The sequence below is a fragment of the Eucalyptus grandis genome, chromosome 11 (genome assembly GCF_016545825.1).
Source record: "Eucalyptus grandis isolate ANBG69807.140 chromosome 11, ASM1654582v1, whole genome shotgun sequence".
Classification (NCBI taxonomy): Eukaryota; Viridiplantae; Streptophyta; class Magnoliopsida; order Myrtales; family Myrtaceae; genus Eucalyptus; species Eucalyptus grandis.
This window is the reverse complement of record NC_052622.1, coordinates 14,967,344-14,987,934: the sequence shown is the minus strand read 5'-3', so window position 1 is coordinate 14,987,934 and position 20,591 is coordinate 14,967,344. Positions and strand designations below refer to the sequence as shown.

At 39.7% G+C, this 20,591-nt stretch overlaps 1 protein-coding gene across 1 annotated transcript; it reads left to right on the top strand.

The window, feature by feature from the left end:
* Positions 1–15,744: 15,744 nt before the first annotated feature.
* LOC104427307 (G-type lectin S-receptor-like serine/threonine-protein kinase SD2-5) lies at positions 15,745–18,493 on the top strand. The gene has a single exon (XM_039305111.1). It carries the CDS (start codon positions 15,745–15,747, stop codon positions 18,340–18,342), a length of 2,598 nt encoding a protein of 865 aa, XP_039161045.1. The 3' UTR covers positions 18,343–18,493.
* The last annotated feature ends 2,098 nt before the right edge of the window (positions 18,494–20,591 follow it).

Below are 20,591 nucleotides of genomic sequence, written 5' to 3'. Positions count from 1 at the left end.
GAGGAGTAGAGAGCGGACACCGAGATCGCGAAGAGAGAGAGGGAGCCAGATTGAGTCGCAACCCTTGGACACCCCACTGAGAGACTTCAGGGGGGCCGAGGGCTCGCGACCTCTGATCTGAGCCCCGCCGGAGGGAGGAGTAGAGAGAGAGAGAGAGAGAGAGAGAGACGCCGGAGAGGAAGAGATCCGCCGGGGGGGGTCTCACTGTCATCGCCACCCTCGTCGCGCCGTCGTCACAATCAGGTACCGTGCCGTTGCTGTCGCCGCCGTAGCCCTCTCCATAGTCCGATCACCTTTGCCGTCACCACCGTGGCCGTCCTCGCCGCGGGACCGCTTCGGTCTCCTCTCCGGCGCCGCGAGATCGCAAACCCTAGGGTTTGCGATTTTCCGGGTCGCGAAGTGGATCCGGACTCGGAAAATCGGGTAGGGTTTGCGATCCAGGGGGCGGCTGCGAGTCGGGTCGAAAGCCGGGCCGGATCCGGGTAGGGTTTGTGGGGAGTCGGGTCGCGGAGCGGGCTGTCGGGCCGGGTTGTCGCGTCGGGCCGGGTGTCCCTAAACACCCGGCCACGACGCCGTTTCATTTAAAAAAAAAAAAGAAAGGAAAAAGCCAAAAAATCCGAGTCGGGCCCGCGTTTGGGTCGCCGGCCCGGTCGGACCCAACCCGCGGATCCGACCCGGGCCGGTTTTGTTTTATTATTTTAATATAAAATAGTATTCTGATAAATAATAAATAAATAATTTATTTAAAAAAATCAAAAATATTTCATACTTTCCAAAAAATGCCAAAAACCCCAAAAAATCCCTTTTATGTCCAAAATTAGAAAATGACTCAAAAATGTTTTTCCTCCCAAAAATGCATAAAAAAATCCTCGAACATCCAAAAAACCTCGGGGTTTAAACAAGATTAGGTACTAGAATGGCATTAGTGATTAACTAATATAATCAAGTTCTTGATCCTAGTTTCTCTAGTTGCACATGAGTGAAGTATTTCTCCCGATACTTCACTTGGGTTTCTAATCAACCCACCTCAAATCGATTAGTGGCGACTCCATTTTAAAAATTGATTTACAGGTTAAAAACTCAGATCATTAAGTCGTGAATTGGTGGACTTGGGAGAGTCCGGGCTTAATAAATTCAGCCGAGCCATTAGCCTCTTTAGGCGCTCGTACCCGATTGCGGGCGCCGGAAAAAAAGAGGTCGCGACAAGCTTTAAGGTCTGAACACCGTCTGAATAAGTTCATCTCCAACATAGAGTCCGTCTTCTGGTTCAGCTTCAGCATAGAGTCTGTCTTCTGGTTCATCATTCACGTTCAGTCTGGAATTTGTCAGAATGATCAGACTTCTGATGTAGAACAGACTTGGACACTAAAGTCTGGCAGTCTTCAGAGTTTGACACAGAAGTCTGGAAATCTTCAGAATATACTTTGGGCATATGTTACGTTCAGTCTTTTGGTCGTCTTCACACTTTGACAATATCCTTTACATGTTCTATCATCTGCATGGTCTATTACTTAACCATTAAACATGTTAGTAGCCTTTGATTTATTTTGTCATCTTCAAAACATCATAAGGGATTTCCCTAACAATCTCCCCATTTTTTATGATGACAAAACAATCTCTGAATATGCAGATTTGTAAACATGCTTTTAAAAATATTAATTTAAATCAAAAGATATCAGAAGATAGCAAATAGATTGAGCATAACAATATATAGAAAAATAATAATTGTAGCTCAATGTTATGCAATAATATCAACCAATCGGCACATATGCATATTCATATCTTCTTCCCATTTTTGTCATAATCAAAAAGCGATAATAATGGAAAAAGTATCACATAGAGAATTATAACAAATATCTTGCATGAATCACAATTTCCAAAAATCAGCTTTTATCGAATATTAAAGATATGCAATATAGCTCACTTCGATTATATATATCAGCAAATATCCAATAAAATCACGGATGCATCATGAAATTCACGTACCCTTTTTGTCATAATGACAAAAGGTAATAAAAGATGCACTAACCGGATTTTGTAGAACTTAAATTCTGACACATTTACCTTTCCTTCCATCCATAATAAGATCACAATCAATCCAAAAAGTTTTTTCTATAATTGATCAATGCTCCCCCTCAATTTGTTGCATTTTTGAGATGATCACGATTCTTTTCCTTTTCTTTTGGATTTGATTTCTCCCCCTGTCATCATGACAACATTTGCGAATAGAAACAATTGTTGCTTGTGCACATTGAACATAATATTTTTCCATTATTCCCTTTGTAGCAACAATATCCGCAACGATCACTTGCATTTTGAAATTCGAGGCAAAAATTTATTTTCTTCAATTAAGCTCTTCTCGAATTCAACCTGCATAAACTTAACAAACTTTTTCCACAAATAAGCTATAATAATATCCACGTGATATATAATGCCATTTCTTCAAATAAATTGAATAGTATTTATAAAGTTATCAAATATTAAAATTCAGAACTATTCAACCTTTAAATGTGACACATAAGGGATTTCCTCAATAAGCAAAAATTTTGCACAAGGAATAGAATCTTTGAACTTCCAAAAGATAATATAGAATCTCCAAGATTTTCTGATTGAGTTTTCCAAAATCCATATGGAAGATTCTTTTGTGACCTGCAAATTCTCATATAACAGATAATAATTTTTGCAAAAATGTCACGTAATATCTTTCTTTGATTTGCGGATCAAACTTGCTAGATATAATATATCTTCTAAGAATATAGCAAGAATATCCATGAATATGCAGTAATATCTTTCGAGATCAAAGAGATTTCCTTGAGCATAAATTTCAGATATGCATTTTGCAAAAGGAAAATAGATATTTCTGTCACGTGTCAAAATTGCAATACCTTATATTTATAACAAAAGATATTTGCAATATAATAAACAATCATCCAAAATGCACGTAGAGATTTGCAAAGTAGGATGAAAAATATTCTCTTACCCATGGTATATGTTTCAAATATACCATTGATTAAAAAAATATTACCAATCTTCGCCTGAGATTCTTTTCTTATTGCACCAAAATCTGCGTAGATTTGTAATCATTCTTGCTTTATTGAATTTCCTGCAATCAACTCATTTTCTTTTTGGTATCCATCAATTTGGATCCTTCCATGACATTAGAGCAAAATATATAATCTCCAAATATTCTTTCTTAATTCATCATAACAGAGTACTCAAAGAAAGAATATTATGCACAATGATATTTTGAAAAATAAATTCTTACTTAGTCATGGTACGATAAAAACATAAAGAATAAAATCTTTGAATATCTAAGAATATCTTGCATCATCACGTAAAACAGATTCACTTTGCAAAATATGATTAAATCTGAGAGTATAAAATTAAACCAAATAAACTCAATTGTCTATTAGCAAGATTTCAAAAATAGTCACACGTATCAAATCAAATCTTGAATCACAAAAACAAATCATGCGATTCTTTCTTCAATAAAACAAATCAAGGAATATGATTATTATAAAATCTCAATCAACCAAGGATATATCGAATATTAAGCATAATGAGAAATTTTAAATTGTGTATTAAAACCAAATTGAGAATAAAAATATATACATTTCTTACCAAACTCTCTTTCTTCTTTCTTCTTTATATCCTGCAAAAACAACTCATCTTTTCTTTGGTACCCATTTTTCTTGAGTCCATGAGAGTTAGTAGAATATGTTATTTTTACCCACTTTTTCTTAATAGGTCTCCAGACTTTAGGACAATCTTTTTCAAAGTGTTTTGAATCTCCACAATTTGAACATTTGAGGGCATTTTGACCAACAGGTTTTACAAACACTTTTTGAAAATGATTTTTGTAAAATGTCTTTGAAGGTCTTTGTTTAAGTCTCTCCTTGACTTTAGGAAAATCAATTAGAGAATCACTTTCCTTATTGAAACCAAGTCCTGACTTATTATAGTAAGGAACTTGTATGGAAAGGATATGCTCTAATGTTTTTGATCCATTTGAGAATTTTGTCGAAATATTTGAAAATTCTTTCTTCAAAGTATCATTTTCTTTGACAAGTAAATCTCGATTTTCTTTTGTTTGTAGAAAATCTTTTTGCAAAATTTCAAAATTTTCTTTTTGAGAAAGATCTTGTTGCCTAAGTCGAGAATTCTCCTTTTTAAGTTCGAAAATCCTTTTAAGAGAAGATTTGAGATTTGAACAGAGCTCATTTATATACTTTGAAACTTTGAAAGGAATTGCTGAATGACTTACCTTGATTTCCTCATCGGATTCTGAGTCTGGTTCTGAATCAGACTTTAATTCTGAGTCTGTGTCTGAATCAGACTCAGATTCTGAATGTACCATCAAGCATAAATTTCATTGCTCATCATCTTCTTTCATGATTCTTTTCTAGCCATTATGCTTGTATTGACTTCTTCTATCGAATTTCCTTCCTTTTCTACTCAACTTTTTGAATTTCTTGACCATAAACGCAAGTTCTTTGTTGTCCATGTCATTTTCTGAGTCTGTTTCATAAAAAAAAACATTAGATATTAAAGCGATGGACTTCTTACCTTCGGGATCTTCATCGTTGAGTTGTTCCACTTCGTAGGATTGAAGAGTGCCAATCAATTCATCAACGGAGAGTGGCATAATCCTCTGAGTCTCCCGGATTGAGGTCTTGACATGGTTCCAATCTTTTGAGAGAGCTCGCAAGAGTTTGTTGACCTTCATCGGGGTAGAAATTTGCTGACCTTGATATGCTAAATCATTTACAATTTCTGTAAAACGGCTGAACATATCTCCAATTGACTCTCCTTGCTTCATCTTGAAGGATTCATATTTGCCGAGTAGGAAGTTTACTTTTGTCTCTTTTACATGATCGGTCACTTCATATGTAACATGAAGTTTATCCCAAACTTCTTTTACTGTTTCACATGAAGAGATTATGTTATATTCAATAGGAGACAAGGCGTAATATAAAGAATAAATAGCTTTTGCATCAAGCGCTTCTCTTTTGGACAACTCCGTCCGAGACATAAGAGCGGGGGGTTTGGTTTCTTTGTCTTTGCCATTCTTATTTGATGTGGACGTAGCAATGGGGTTGATTCCTCTTTCCACAACATCCCATTGCAAGGGATCTCTGGATCTTAGGAATGCTTTCATTTTGTTCTTCCACACGTCGTATTCCTTTCCATCAAAATATGGTGGCCTTGTGTTGCTTTGCCCTTCCATAAGTCCTGGTGCCAAGATACTAGCCATAAAGAATCTTTAGCTCAAAAGTAAAAACACTTTTATAAACCGAGCACTTGGCTCTGATACCAATTGAGAGTGCTAGTATGAACACCTAGAGGGGGGTGAATAGGTATATAAAATAAACCTTGGCAAATATATGCGGAATAAAATAAACTTCAAACAAAACAAAGGAGTTAGGGAAGAGAATAAGAACACAAGATTTATAGTGGTTTGGCTTAATCCAAGCCTACGTTCACTCTCCCACGCTAACAGCCTTCTTGGCTGGATTCCACTATGCAATCAACAAGAGATTACAACTTCGAGTGCAAATACTTAGTAGATCACACTATCTCACTAAGTCACTCTTTTGGTATTTCTTTCACGATCACAAACGTTTAAGCTCTCAAGAGACAAGTATATGATCGAAGGTCGCTCAGACTTTGGAATTATAAATTCTACACTCTGTCTCTTACTTGCTCATCGGTCTTTCATCTCCTTAAATACTCCTCCACTTCCAAACTACCCGTTGGACAGTATCTTGAGGATCGTCTTCCAATATACCCATTGGACAGCTTTGTATCTAGAAGATTTGGTAGCCGTTGAGTGACAAAGGTAGAATCCCAAAATGATTCCGATCGCCCATACAAACGGAATCTTGGTTTCCATAAGTAAAGCTTCTTTGTATAGAAAGATCTTATCTTCAAGATTCAATTGTCAATCAATTAGATTGAATCAATCAAATCAATCTTGATGTGGAATCCAAACCAGATCACTAGCCGTTATATGATTGGGCTTGAGTTACGTTCTGTCGAATATGGATATAAAGTCTGATAGCAATAGACTTTACAATCTGAGTCTGAGTGCGATAGACTTTGCAATCTGAGTCAACATATTCGCTTCCGAACAGATTTAGCTTTAAGGTCTGAACACCGTCCGAATAAGTTCATCTCCAACATAGAGTCCGTCTTACTTCCGGTTCAGCTTCAGCATAGAGTCTGTCTTCGGTTCATCATTCACGTTCGTCTGGAATTTGTCGAATGAGCAGACTTCGATGTAGAACAGACTTGGACACTAAAGTCAGTTTTTTCAGACTTTGACACAGAAGTCTGGAAATCTTCAGAATATACTTTGGGCATATGTTACGTTCAGTCTTTTGGTCGTCTTCACACTTTGACAATATCCTTTACATGTTCTATCATCTGCATGGTCTATTACTTAACCATTAAACATGTTAGTAGCCTTTGATTTATTTTGTCATATTCAAAACATCATAAGGGATTTCCCTAACATTTTTCTCTTCTGTTTTCTTTTTATGAACTTTGTTTGGGCGAGGGCAACGATGCCCTTGTTAGATCTAAATGAGGCTTGGCGAGGGTGTAGTGGCCCTTGCCTATAGGTAGTACCTCTGCCTGCCGTCTCTGAGGCCCCGGTGACCAACAATGGGAGATAGGGAAAAGAAGAAAAATGGAAGAAAATGAAATAAAAACTGAAGCTTCAGAAATTTTTTAAAAATTGCAAGAATAATCTAATTTAGCATTGGTCATACCATGTTTGACAATTGATCTGAATCGACTACCAAATTAGCAATTTCTTGCCAAAATTGATCAAAATAACTCAATTGGAAAATTGTCAAAAAGGTTTATGACTACATTATTCAAATTGAAAAGTTTAGAATTGAATTAGTCACCATATAATACGTTTAATATTTTTAAAACAAATTTTCTTATTGAAAATTGCCAAGACTAGTCAATCCTTGATAAGTTCTGATTTTTCTAGTGACTAGTTCTGATATACCCTAAGTTAATCATCTTTTTTTTTTTTGGTAAAGGTAAGATATATATTAAGAAAAGCCAAATGTACAAAAGATCTCGTCACAGAACTTGCACTCCAAATGTAGTACCAAAAGAAGTGGAAGGGTGACGAGATGCAAAAGCCGCAGAGGCGGCACAACAACAACAACAACAAGGCCAAACTAAGCACGGCTAGCTCGACCAGCTATCAAGCGAGACAAAAAAAAAGGAGGCCATCGTCGATCTAGGACCTAAGGGTCCCCATTGAAAATAATCGGGTCTAGACTCCAACTTCTCTGTAGCCTTCTGTTTCTGAAATTGTCTTTGACGTTCCTGAAGGTGATAGCCTTGTCGTGAACCACTTTAAAGATGTGGTTTTTAATGGCCGGAATAGAGAGGCTGGTCTCTAAAGATGATGGCATTCCTATTTTTCCAAATGATATGACACAACGCGCCAAATGAAAAACGGGCTATGCACTTATAGAAATCTTTCCCCATCAAATAGGTAGTTGCCCACCTGAAATTCTCCCCCCAACCTCTGTTGCGCCAGGGTAAATTGCATCTGGACGCCCAAAAGAAGGCAACGCTAGCCGTGACACAGCAGTCAAAAAACAAGTGGTCAAGAGAGTCAGGCACATTCTTGCAAAATGCACAGGTAGCATTTCCAATAATACCATAGGCCAAAAGGAGGTCCTGGGTTGGAAGCCTACGTCTGGCCATGAGCCAAAGATTAAGTTGATATCGAGGCACTATGGCGTTGTCCCATACAAAGGAGTACCCGGTGGACCCGCGTCCTCTTCTTCTGATGAAGTTCCACGCCGATGCCATAGTAATTGGCCCGAAGAGCTTCCTCGCCAACAGCAACGATCCGGGTCATTCGTCAGGGTCGAAAGAGGTTGCCCCCACGATTGAAGCACCAATCTAAGAGCTTGGCCAGCATCTGAGAAGAGGTCAGCAACACAAGCTTGTCTAGAGAGCCCTGAGCTATAGATAAGAGAGTCTGAAAAGAACAGGTTCAAGGGCCCTCTAGGATGCCAGTTGTCAAACCACAGAGAGGTTGTTTGGCCATCGCCAATTTTCCAGACGAAGGCCATCCTGAAATTCCTTCTTAGGGTCAACAAGCTCTTCCAGGCCCAGGAGCCAGAAGTTGGCTTCCTAGCAACCCAAAAATTCTAGTTTCTTAACAATCAATCATGTTCATTCCAGAGGTATATGTCTACCAAAAATAAAGAACAAAGAGGATTGGGCATGCAAGATACAACAATGTGAACTTTTGATCATACTAATCATTTTCAATAACCTTGGCTTTTTCATATCTTTAATTAACATAGGGCTTGACTTGGAGGAATCATCTCTTTCTGTTGGACTCTTTTCTTCAAATATGTTTTGACATCCTAAAAGCGTAATCTTTTAATAGGTAGTGAATATGCTTTAGTAGATTCCAAAAGTAGAAATACAATTTCCGTGTTGTTTTATCAATTCAGAACAAACAATCAGGTATAAATTTTCATGTATCGTACCATTCAAACTCTGATAATCGTAGAAATGATACAATATCTTCCTTAGATTTTGTATGCAATCACTTAGATGGGTAGTTGAGCTTTTTCTTTTGTCTTTTTTTTTTTTTTTTCTTTTCTTGGATTAAGTTCCTTAGCAGTTGATATGCATGTTGCTGTGAGAACTAATCGGCAGTTGGCTTTGTGATGTACAGCCTGCTCAGGCCGAAAGGAGATCAAATCAATCTTGACAAAATTAGTTGAACTTTATTATTTGGATACGAACTAATCACATGATATTGCCAGCAACTTCGATCTCTTTTATACGATTTCAGAAATGTATTGAGTTCAAAATATAATGGATTTGTCTTATATTAATTAAGGATTTCTTCCATAGCTAGAACGACTCTAAAAAATTTCAAATACTAATTTATTAAGAATTAATCGAATTGAAGTTATAGCATCATCATTTGCTAGAACCAAAATATCGGCAAGATTCGCGTCGCAATTTGAATCAATTAAGCAAATTATTGGAAAGTGATACATTCTTGAAGAGCCTATATTCTTCTTGTTGATCTCGATAATTTCAATATCGGGTCCTTTGCATTTCACAACGCAATGAAATGCTGCAAAAGAGAATCCGGGGTTAAGCCGGCAATAGGCTACATGACAAAGGCCTGAATATCATAATCCAACAATTCCAAGTGGTTGAGCTAACTCTATAAAAATATAGATGGATTCAAATTTCACTTTCCTTGTCCAGTTCAATCTGCCTTCATCTCTTTCTACCGTTCAAGTTTCTCACCGCTGCAATTGCTGTCTTCAATATTTTCCTCTTCATCTCCTATCATTGTTCACACACCGTGATTCGTTGAGGTGTGCACAGCTGACTCGGATACATATGACCGCTAAAAAAAAAAAACAATCGAGAAGAAGCCTCGATTCTATAGAGGAGGTCTTCTTGTTAGGGTTCTTCGGCTGCGTTTGGGAACTTTTTTCCAAGTATCTTTGGGGGGCTAAAGGCCTTTGGGCCAAAATGAAAGTGTTTAGGAATTGCTTTGGAAGTCCCATTAAGGCAAACCTAGCATTTGCAAGGTTGAAAGCCCGAGGCAGGTCCTAGGCTGCCTGGGGCTTTCAGCATTCTCAGAATGCCTTTTGTCCACTATTCATGTCTACTGTTCATCTTCTTCTCCAGCAGTGTGACTGATCAGAGACGAGCTTGAGAGACCGGTGAGGTCATGGCTAAGGTCGGCAAGGTCGTGGTGACCGTCACCGGCGAGTCGCGCGACCTCGGCGAGTCTCGGTGAGTACCCGCGAGTCTTGGTGACCGCCCGCGAGTCACATCGCTGCAACCCAACTTTGGGTCATGCGACCTCAAACGCAACCCAGATCTGGGTCGTGCTGGTCACCGCGACCTCCGGCACCTTTGGTAATCCAAATTTGGGTCACCGCGAGATCCTATGACCTCCGGCACCTTTGGCAACCCAAATTTGGGTCATCGCGAGATCCTATGACCTCCGGCGGACCCAGATCTGGGTTGGGCGACCTCTGTGAAGGGCCGTCGGGGGTTGCTCGACCCCGAGTGACCCTTGCCAAAGGTCGCCCGACCCTAGGCGGCCCTCGTCGGTTGTCTCGGGGGGCTGTTGAGGCTGCCGGCGGCCGCTTGCCTCACCGGCTACCGCCCGCCTCATCGGTGAACTCTTTTATTTTTTATTTTTTGATAATTTTTTTTTTTTTTAATTAATCACCAAAAGACTTTTAATTTAATAAAAGTCTTTTACAAATGCAAATTTTACCAAACGGTATTTTGACCAAAATTATTTTTCAATGCAAATTTTACTAAACGCTATTTGCATTTCGGAAAATCCCTTTCACCCAAAAAGGTATTTGCATTTTTCCAAAGGCATTTGCATTTTTCCAAAGGCTTTCTTCAAAAGTCCAACCAAACGCATCCTTCATCAACGCACAATATCCATTATCTAAGTACATCAATTTTTTGTCCAACTTTGGACAGAAATAGATCGGAATGGTCGCCATTGATCAATAGGAATATTAAAGATGACAACTTGAAATTTAGTGGTGATAGATTTGGAGTGCACGAAAATGACCTTCTATTTTATATGTTATATACACTTCTATTTGTAATGATTTTTTTTTTTAAATTTTTTATGTAAATACGATAAGAAAGCACATTAAATCTTATTGGTAGGTGTGTTTTTAATTTTAATTTATGTCTATTTTCACTCCTTGACTTCCATGAATTGTAGTTCGTCCTGTCTAACTCAGATATGGAATTCATTACAAAGTCTTAGCTTTTTGCGCTCGTGACAGGTTAACTTTATCAATCTTCATTTTTCTAGGTAAAAACCTATTCTTCTCCCCTTTGTTCACAGTCAAGTTTGTGAATTCTCACCCTATTTGTCAATGTCACTCTAATTTGGTGCTTTGGTAAAGTCCTCATCTTGTAGATAACTCTCAGATTAAATTTTGGTTTAGTTAGAGTAGTTCTTCATGATTTTGGCAATGGTTTTTCTCTGAGGAAAAAAATGTAAAATATTCCACGTTTTTCAATCCAATACCATCGCGGTTTTAATTGCGAAATCACTATTTTCTTCATTAATTCTTCTATGAGATTCTAGATTTTCCAACTACCAAAGTTCCTGACACCGAACCCAAACTCTACCTGTCCATCAAAATCCTGCGCCCACTGGTAGCCCTGTAGCTGCAGTAGCTGTCTCCTTGAGGATCTCTTTGCTGCTTTCCGTTGCTCAGAGACGCCTAGGGTTATTCAAGAGAGAACATAGTTCTCTCTCGAACGAACTTAGTCAAGTTTGCAACAAGGAGCAGAGAGGTTGTTTGTCTCGTTCCAGTCAATTTTTAGGACTGCTGAAGGAGACTCTAGTTTCGTCGCGTGTTTCACGCTTAAACTTGTGTTGCGGTCTTTCCGATGACGCGAAGCGCCTGCAGTCTTTCAGTTGCCGTGTCAAACTTTGCATAGCAAGAAAAAAATAACAGGTATGGCTGTCATCCATTATACTGTGCAAGTCCTGATCTGTCCTTTTCGGAGTAGCTTCTCACAGGTAGTGTTTTCAAACTGGACGACTTATTAGCGTTTTGTTGACTCATATCCCGTAATGGCAGTTTGATTCGAAGAATCTAATTCAATGCAAGCAGATTGGACGCCGGGGAAACAAACAGAAAAAAGATTGCTCATTCCTCTAGCAAATCACTGGTTTGACACTGTCGTCTGATATCGTCTTTCCCCGGACAAGACTCTGCCCCAGGTTCCACGAACCTCCCACCGACTCCGTATCCCTCTCACCTTTTCTCGTGTTCTCGTGTTGCGCGGGGGAGTCTCCTCTTTTAATTGACGAAGAAATTTATAGAGATGCCACAGAATCCAAGGGTATCTTTTTTTAAAAAATTTCTCTCCCCTTGGATCTTCTTTCTTTTGTTTCTTTCTGCCTCCACGCTCACGAGAATCTGACTTCAAGCTAGACCCGATATCCCTCGTTGCCATACCAGTATGTTCAGAGAATATATGCCCCCATTGCACCTATGGTCAAATATATGGGCAAGTATATTGCTTTTTGTTAAACTCTTATATTGCCAATTGCGATATTTGCCCAATAAGTCTTAAACCTATTGTATACTACTTAATTTAATTATAAACCTTTCAATTATAAACCTTTCAATTGTGCGTGGGGATGAGTTATTTTAAGCAAGTAAATTATCGGAAGCTAAACAAATAGCAGGCTGCCAACATGATAAGGATGACAATGTGGTGTTTTCAAGGTGATTTCACAAAGAAGCCGGCCGGGTCGACAATCATCAAGGTAGTGGATGGTGCTATGGAAATCCAATTTGATCTGGATTATAATTTCTCTGCTCTGCCCTCAGTCAAAGAAACTCAGAGAGTGTATCAAGAGATCATTGATTTCGACGCTACCCCTGCCCTTTTACAGTCAGTTCTTTCTAGCCGAAGGTGACAAATAAAACTACTGTGAGTTTCATTTCTCCATATGGTACAATTGGTAATGCCGAGCAGGCGGATGGACTTAACAAGAGAGTGAGTTTTTTTTTTTTTTTTTTTTTTTTTTTGGGTGTCCTAGGAAACCTCTGTGTGCCGCTTCGCAGCGGAGTAAAGCCTGGAGGAGTGCTGCAGGACCCACCACCACAGACTCCGGATAAGACGCTTGAGGGCACCGCGGGATTCGAACTTAGTACATCTCGCTAAAGGAACCACCGCCCAAACCAACGGTGCCACCGCCACGGGTGGTAAGAGAGTGAGAGTTTTACTTTTCGATCTTTTCCTTAATTGCTTAGTACATTTGCCATGAACTCTGTGGCATGACACTACCTTTTTTGTTACCAAAGTGCATACGTGACTGATTTATAGAAGAAGTTTTACTAAAAAGTTCTTGAAAGTTGTCAACGAATTTGAGTCTCTGTCAGATTTATGTTTACTGAGTTCCGTAAAATCTCACATGCAGCATGCCAATGACGTTATTGCGTAGATAATTAACTTGATTCATTAAGTTAAATTGCTTCTGCACAGTTTGATGCCTCAGCTAATTCCAGTTTGCATTGCAAGAATCGAGCGGCTTGATGCTTATGCTCGGCCAACAAAGCACATTTGGCCGCTGCTCTCAAGGAAGTTGGTTGGGTAGAACAATAGCAAGAGTGCCACAACTTTCGTATAGTACTCATTTGAGTACCGAAGTCTCTTTTTTTTTTTTTTTTTTTTTGCTTATTTGAGTACCAAATTGGAGTAAAATTAATCACTTGAGTGTCAATTTGGACAAATTATCCTACTTGGATTTTTTTAATAATTTCCTATCCAACGTGGATTTTTAATTTTTTTATTAATTTCTTTGAATTTTTATTTTTTTTTTTTTAGGGCCAGCGAGGGTCATTAGCAATCCTCACCAGCAGTGAAACCCTCATTCTTGGCTACCAAGGTCTTGGGTGAGGCTGTCGTAGCCTCATCGGTTGGGGGCAAGATTGCGAATCCCTAGATTTGGGCGAGGCGGCCTTGCCCATGATCGCCTAAAGCCGGTGAGGTCCTTTGTGGCCTCACCTGTAGCCAAAGAGGCCACGGCCACGATGCCCTTGCCCAAGACCTTTGCAGCCTCACCAAGCAAACCTCGTTGGCCTTAAAAAAAACATAGAAGAGAAAAGGAAAAGGGAAAACAAAAAATTCAAAAAATAATAATTACAAATAAAAAATAGATTGTCAACATTAGTGACGGAAGCCACATCGGACGATCAGCTGCCACATCGGATAATCCGGCTAGGCAAATCGCCAATAGCACTCAAGTGATTGTTTTTTTAAATTTGCGACAATCAAGTAAGTGAAAAAAAATTGGTACTTAAGTGAGCTATACAAAAGTTTCGGCATTCCTACTGTTCTTACGCCAAGTGGTCTGTCAACCTGCTGGATTGACTCACCTGTTCTACGTTCTACTAGGCAAAAGGAGGGAAAAAAGAGTAGAATAATTAGTTGATCTGCAAGTAGACAAGATTTTGCAATCTAATTAACGCCAAGATGAATGTTTAGATATCGTTCCCGTATAAAGAATGCATCCTCTTCTTTAATATCGCAAAATAATCTCTGCATGTAAGTGCTTTTTGATCAGAGGAAAGACTTCTATTAATCGACCATCGATCTATTCCCTTGAATTAGTGCTGGGTTCGGAGAAGGGCCTTGCAGTGTAGATAGCCAATGGGCAGTGACCCACTTTCTCGAGCGTTATCCTGTTATTCCTTCCAACTTGCTGTGCTCGCGTCATTTAATAACTCATATTTAATATTGCAGGAAGCCAAAACGTGGGTTGGGTTCCAAAGCTCTATTGCTTTTTTGACTTTGAAAAACAAGTGCTCAAACCCGGAAACACGATAACAACTAACAAGTGCTCAAACCCCGAAACACGGTAGCAAGTGCTCAAACCCCGAAACACGGTAACAAGTGCTCAAACCCTGAAACACGGTATCTTTCATTTTCTTATGCTCCGTTCGTTTCACGGAAAATAACTTTCAGGAAAATGTTTTCCGGATTTTCCGATGTTTGTTTCACGGAAAACCAACTACTCAAGGAAAATATTTTCCATCAATGGAAAAAACTACCTTCAAATATTAGGAAAATGTTTTCCACCTTATATCTTTTTACTAACACATTTTTGTTTTATTTTTATGCTTTTTCTTTTCTTTTCTTTTCTTTCTTTCCTTTTCATCTTTCTTCCTTAGCTTGGCCGGTGGCTGGCCCCAACGGCGGCCGGCGATCGGCGATCGGCGGCCGGCGGCCGGCCGCGGCCGCAAGCCAGCTCGAGCTCCACCCCAGCCGGCGAGGCTCTGCCTCGCCCGATCTGTGGAAGCCAAGCTCGCCCGAGCCCGGCGAGCTCGGGCCTCGCCGACTTGGGGCGGAGCTTTGGCCTCGCCGATTCGGCGAGCTGGGCGGGGCTCGGGCCTCCCGAGCTCGCCTAGATTGGGAGCCCGAGCCGCCGCCAAATCCGGCGAGCTCGCGGCTCGCCGTAGCTGACGAACCTCCGGCGAGCTCGGGCGAGATCAATCGAGCCTCGAGCTCGCCGAATCTCGCGATCGGATCTTGGTCGGTCCGCCGGGCGTCACCATCGTCGGGCGTGCGGCGGTGGAGGAAGGAGGAAGGAGGAGGAAGAAGGAGGAGGAAGGAGGAAGGAGGAGGAAAAGAAAAGGAAAAAATAATAATAAATAAAAAATAATAAAATTTTGATTTTTTAAAACATAAATAATTAAAATTTTATTTTTAAAAATATAAAAAAATAAAACTAATGAACGGTGGAAAATAATAAAAATTGTATTTTTAAAAATACAAATATTTTTGGTCAATTAAAAATATTAAAATTCATTTTTTTGATAATTTTTCATAAACAATTAAATTAGTTAACGAATGGTGAAAAATGTTTTCCACTCAAAATTTAAGTTTCAGCCGAACACCGGAAAATATAGTTATTTTCCTGGAAAATGACTTTTGGGAAATGTTTTCCGGAGATGGCCTATTTTCCGCGAAACGAACGGACCCTTAGTCCAACCAAATCAAATCCCCCAAACTTGACTCACTCTTTTTTTAATTTCTTCCTATGAATCGCAAGATACTAACACTTCCCTCCAATCTCTCGTTTCATCTTCTTCCCTCCTCTCTCCCTCCTCTCTTCCTTTCTCAATCTTCTCTCTGCTCAATTTTTAACTGCAGGCCATGGTCTCAATCTGCAGTCTCTGTTCCTTTGTTCTTTCCTTTTCCTTTGCTTTCGTACCGCAATTCTCCATCTTTATTGATGCTCAAGCTCCAAGTTATTTTCAACCAAAAAATGAAAAAGCTCAAGATTATGATTATCCATCTGCCCCAATTTCAACACGGTGGACGAACGATGGAACAACTAATCGCTCCATATTGCATGGAGATGGATATATCGTGCGATCAATTCTACTCCAACGCAAAGGGCCATATTATGAACCTGCCTATGCTTGCGGCTTCTACTGTAATGGTAACTGCGAAAATTACCTCTTTGCTGTGGTCATAGTCACATATACCATTGATGATTTGTTGGATCCACAAGTAGTGTGGTCTGCCAATCGAAACAATCCCGTAAACATCGGCGCGACATTAGAGCTCACATCCGAAGGAGATTTGGTGTTGAAAGATGTTGATGGCACTGTTGCTTGGTCCACAAACACTTCTGGTAAGTCCATCGTAGGCTTGAAGCTGACAGTTTTGGGGAACCTTGTGTTGTTTGATAAGAATAATGTGACTGTTTGGCAGTCATTTGATCAACCAACCGACTCCCTTGTTCTGGGACAAAAGTTGACGCCTGGGCAAAGATTGATACCGAGTGTTTCTTGGACAAATTGGACCATAGACGAAATGATCACGCTTTCCCTGAATAGCGATAATTTAGCTGCTCAATTGGGGACTAGTCCACCTCTCATCTATTATCTAAATGGCAATTTTCCTGTGGATGCAAGTATTGCGTTGGCATATGTTCAGTTTGTAAATGGAAGCTTGACTTTTTTCTCAAATTCTTCCCAGAAGCTGACTTTGATTGTACTCCCTCAATCATCTAATGCGCAATACATGAAGTTTGGCTCGGATGGGCATTTGAGAGTATATCAGTGGGCATATGGGTGGAAAGAAGTGGCCGATCTTTTGACAGATCATGTTGGGGAGTGCGGTTATCCAATGGAATGTGGACAATATGGAATTTGCTTCAATGGGTTATGTGGCTGTCCGGCTTCGAGTGGGCAAGTGAACTATTTCAAGCAAGTAAATGATTTGCAACCTGATCTTGGGTGCTCTGAGACAATTCCATTGTCTTGTGAGGCTTCACAATATCAAAGTTTTCTGGAGCTCAAACATGTCAAGTACTTCGCTAAGTTTGCTTTCCCTACAGATCTGCAGACCATGGATTCTTTGAGTTGTAAAAAGGCCTGTGCAAAGAACTGTTCATGCAAAGCGGCTATATTCCTACATGGATCGAATCCCAATAGTGGCAAGTGTTACTTAACAACTCAGATGTTTTCACTAACAAAAATTAACGACAGTAAGATTTCTTCTGATTATACTACTTTCGGTACGATTCCTTCTGACTATACTACTTTCCTTAAAGTACAAAATGTGGCCAATGACGTTCTTAAAACTTCAGTTGGCAATCAAAGGAGCAACCATCTCCGAATAATACTTGGGTCCAGCCTTGGAGCTCTATTTGCCACAATGATTCTCATTGTAGTCATAGTTTTGATTGTTTGGAAGAGAGATGATAATGAAACAGAGGAGAATTATCTTGATCAAGTACCTGGAATGCCCACAAGATACAAATACGATGATTTGAAAGCCATTACAGAGGACTTCAGTAAAAAGCTTGGCGAAGGTGGTTTTGGTTCTGTTTTCGAGGGTACTCTAATTGATGGCACAAAAGTTGCAGTGAAGCGCCTTGATGGTTTTGGGCAAGTCAAGAAATCCTTTCTAGCTGAAGTTGAGACCGTTGGCAACATCCATCATGTGAACTTGGTAAGACTCATGGGATTTTGTGCAGAGAAATCCCACAGGCTTCTTATCTATGAATACATGCCAAATGGATCTCTAGATAGATGGATTTTTCACAAATCCAATGAATGTGTTCTCGACTGGCAACAAAGGAAGAAGATCATTCTCGATATGGCAAAAGCACTGCATTATCTTCATGAAGATTGTAGACAAAAGATAGTTCACTTGGACATTAAACCCCAAAATATTCTGTTGGATGGGAATTTCACTGCCAAGGTTGCTGATTTTGGGCTGTCCAAGCTAATCGATAGGGACCAAAGCAAAGTTGTCACAACCATGAGAGGAACTCCTGGTTATTTGGCCCCCGAGTGGCTGAGTGCAGCAATTACTGAAAAGGTTGATGTGTACAGCTTTGGCGTGGTAATCCTGGAGATAGTTTGTGGGAGAAAAATCTTCGATCGCTCTTTAGATGAAGATGACATGAATTTGCTAAGCCTTTTTGAGAGAAAGGCAGAAGAGGAGCGATTGTTGGACATTGTGGATAATTATAGTGAGGATATGCAACTAATTGGGCCACAGGTGGTGAATATGATGAGGATTGCTGCATGGTGCTTGCAAGGAGACTATACAAAGAGGCCTTCCATGTCAATGGTCATCAAGGTGTTAGAGGGCGCTATGGAAGTTCAAGATGACCTAGATTTCAACTTCTTTGCTCAGCCTTCCACTAATAGAGCAGCAAAACTCGGTCAAATGGACATCGAATTCAATTCAAACACTGCATTACTACCCTCTGTTCTAACTGGTCCACGATGATGTTGCAAACTAGTAAAAAGTTTTTGTTCTCTATATATCAAGCGGTAAAATTGTGCAGGCAATTGAATTTTTCAGAGTTTGAACGTTCGAGTATGTCAATTTTTTTTCTAGCCCAAAGAAAGTCTGTGGCATGATATCAATTTTCATTTTTACTGGGAAAGCATTTAGGTTTTATTGATTATGTATTGTCCCGTCGTGCTCAAGTTTCTTGTGTTAGTACTAGCGCTAGTGGGAATATTCTGCTGGTCACCCAAATGGAAGTTTGGAAATGAGTAACTATAACTTAATTTTCTCATACTCTGCTTGGAAGTTCTAGCTGGAGAGTGATGGAGATATGTTGCTGATATTTTAACCAGGTTCATGGCGAACATAGTATCTGAATATATCTAGGAGAAGGGGGAACCGGTTGAGCCATATGTATAAAAAGCTGCTTAGACTACACAGTTAGACTAGACAGTTTTTGATAATGTCTTCCAGTAGCTTTGCTATTTCTTATATACAAACCAGGTTTGCTCTTTTGTTTCTATACTTGATTTCCTTGCGACTCAATGATTCTTCTTTCCATGTCCTCTCGCATTTGGTGGTTAGTGAGCTATATACTTTGTTCTGCAAATTTACTGTCAGAACCGATAAAAGATAACTGGAGAAGTTTATCAATGGTAAAGTTCTGATATTTTCCCGTGACTACTTATTCATTCGGTTGGTGATCTTGACTTCCAACTTCTTAACATACCATTGTGACCTTTCTGAGGCAAATCTCTGCTAAAAGCAAACAACAGAGATGATTGGGTACTTCAAATTTAAATATGTATCTATTGAGGGAAAATTTTCCAAAAAGTCCTAAACTTATTGCACTTTTATCAATTCAGTGTTGACCATTTTTATGTTTTGCCAATTGAGTTTATTCAGCCAATTTTGACTGTAAATCACTGACGTGGACATTAGTGATCCTATATGGTATGACTGGTGTTAAAGTTGACAATTTTTTAATAATATCTTTATAATTATTTTTGATTTTTGATTTTTTTTTCCTTCCCTTCTTCCTCTGGTGGATTGCCAGGCCTCGGTGATGGCTAACGACCAGCCAAAGGTGAGGGCCATTGAGGTCAACCTCAACAGCTTTGGGCAAGCCCCACCCTCATTGTTGCTAGGTGAGGTCGGTCTCAACCGCCCTTGGCAAGGCTTGACCTTGCCATCGCTAATGGTTGGGCAAGCTGTGAAGGCCAACAATCTCTTCGACCATTACTTTGTCTGTGTGTGACCAACTAGAAGAAAATAGCACATTGTCTTTGAAACTTGATTGAAGAAGAAGCAAACCCAAGATTTGCCAATAGCTTGCACAACTCCTCCTTGTTGCTGGTGGCTGGGCAAGGTCGACCTTGCCTAACGACCTTGCCCAACTACAGCGAGGCGTAACCTCACCAAGGGGGAGTGAGGCTCACTCGAGGCTAGCGATGTTGACCTTGTTGACCCTCACCTCTAGCTGGTCGTGGACTATTGCCGAGGATTAGCAACCGAAGGAAAAAGGGAAGGAAAAAAAAAAGCGAAGAAAAAGAAAAAAGGAAAAAGAAAAAAATTGAAAAAATATTAAATTATTATTAAAAATTATCTACATTAGGGCCGATTGCACCATGTAGGACAGTTAACGTTCATATTAATGATTTCCAGCCAAACTATACAAGCAACGATCAATTTTTAGAACCGCTGAAAGAGACTTTGATTTGGTCATTGTTCTATGCTTAAACTTACGTTTTCTTTTTCGGATGGTGCGAAGTGCCCGCAATCTTTCGATCGCTGTGTCAAACTTTGCATAGCAAGAAAAAAACAGATAAGGTTGTCATCCACCGTATCAAAAACAAGCCGACAGACAGTAATATATTAACCTAAGATTTTCAATATTGTGCAAGTCCTGATCTGTCCTACTTTTCATATTAGCTTCTCACAAGTAGTACTCTTTTCAAACTTGACGACTTATTTACATTTTTTTTAACTTAGTTACCCGCAATGGCAGTTTGCTTTAAAGCATCTAACCTAATGCAAGCAGATTGGACGACGGGGAAACCAAAAAAAAAAAAAAAAAAGATTGCTCATTTCTCTAGCGAATCACTGGTTAGATATCGACTTTCTCTGCACAAGACTAGGCCCTGAGTTCCGCGAACCTCCTACCCACCTCGTACTCTGTCACATTCTGTCGTGTTCTTTTTTTGCATGTTCTGAATCTCCTCTTTAATCGCCAAAGATATATATAG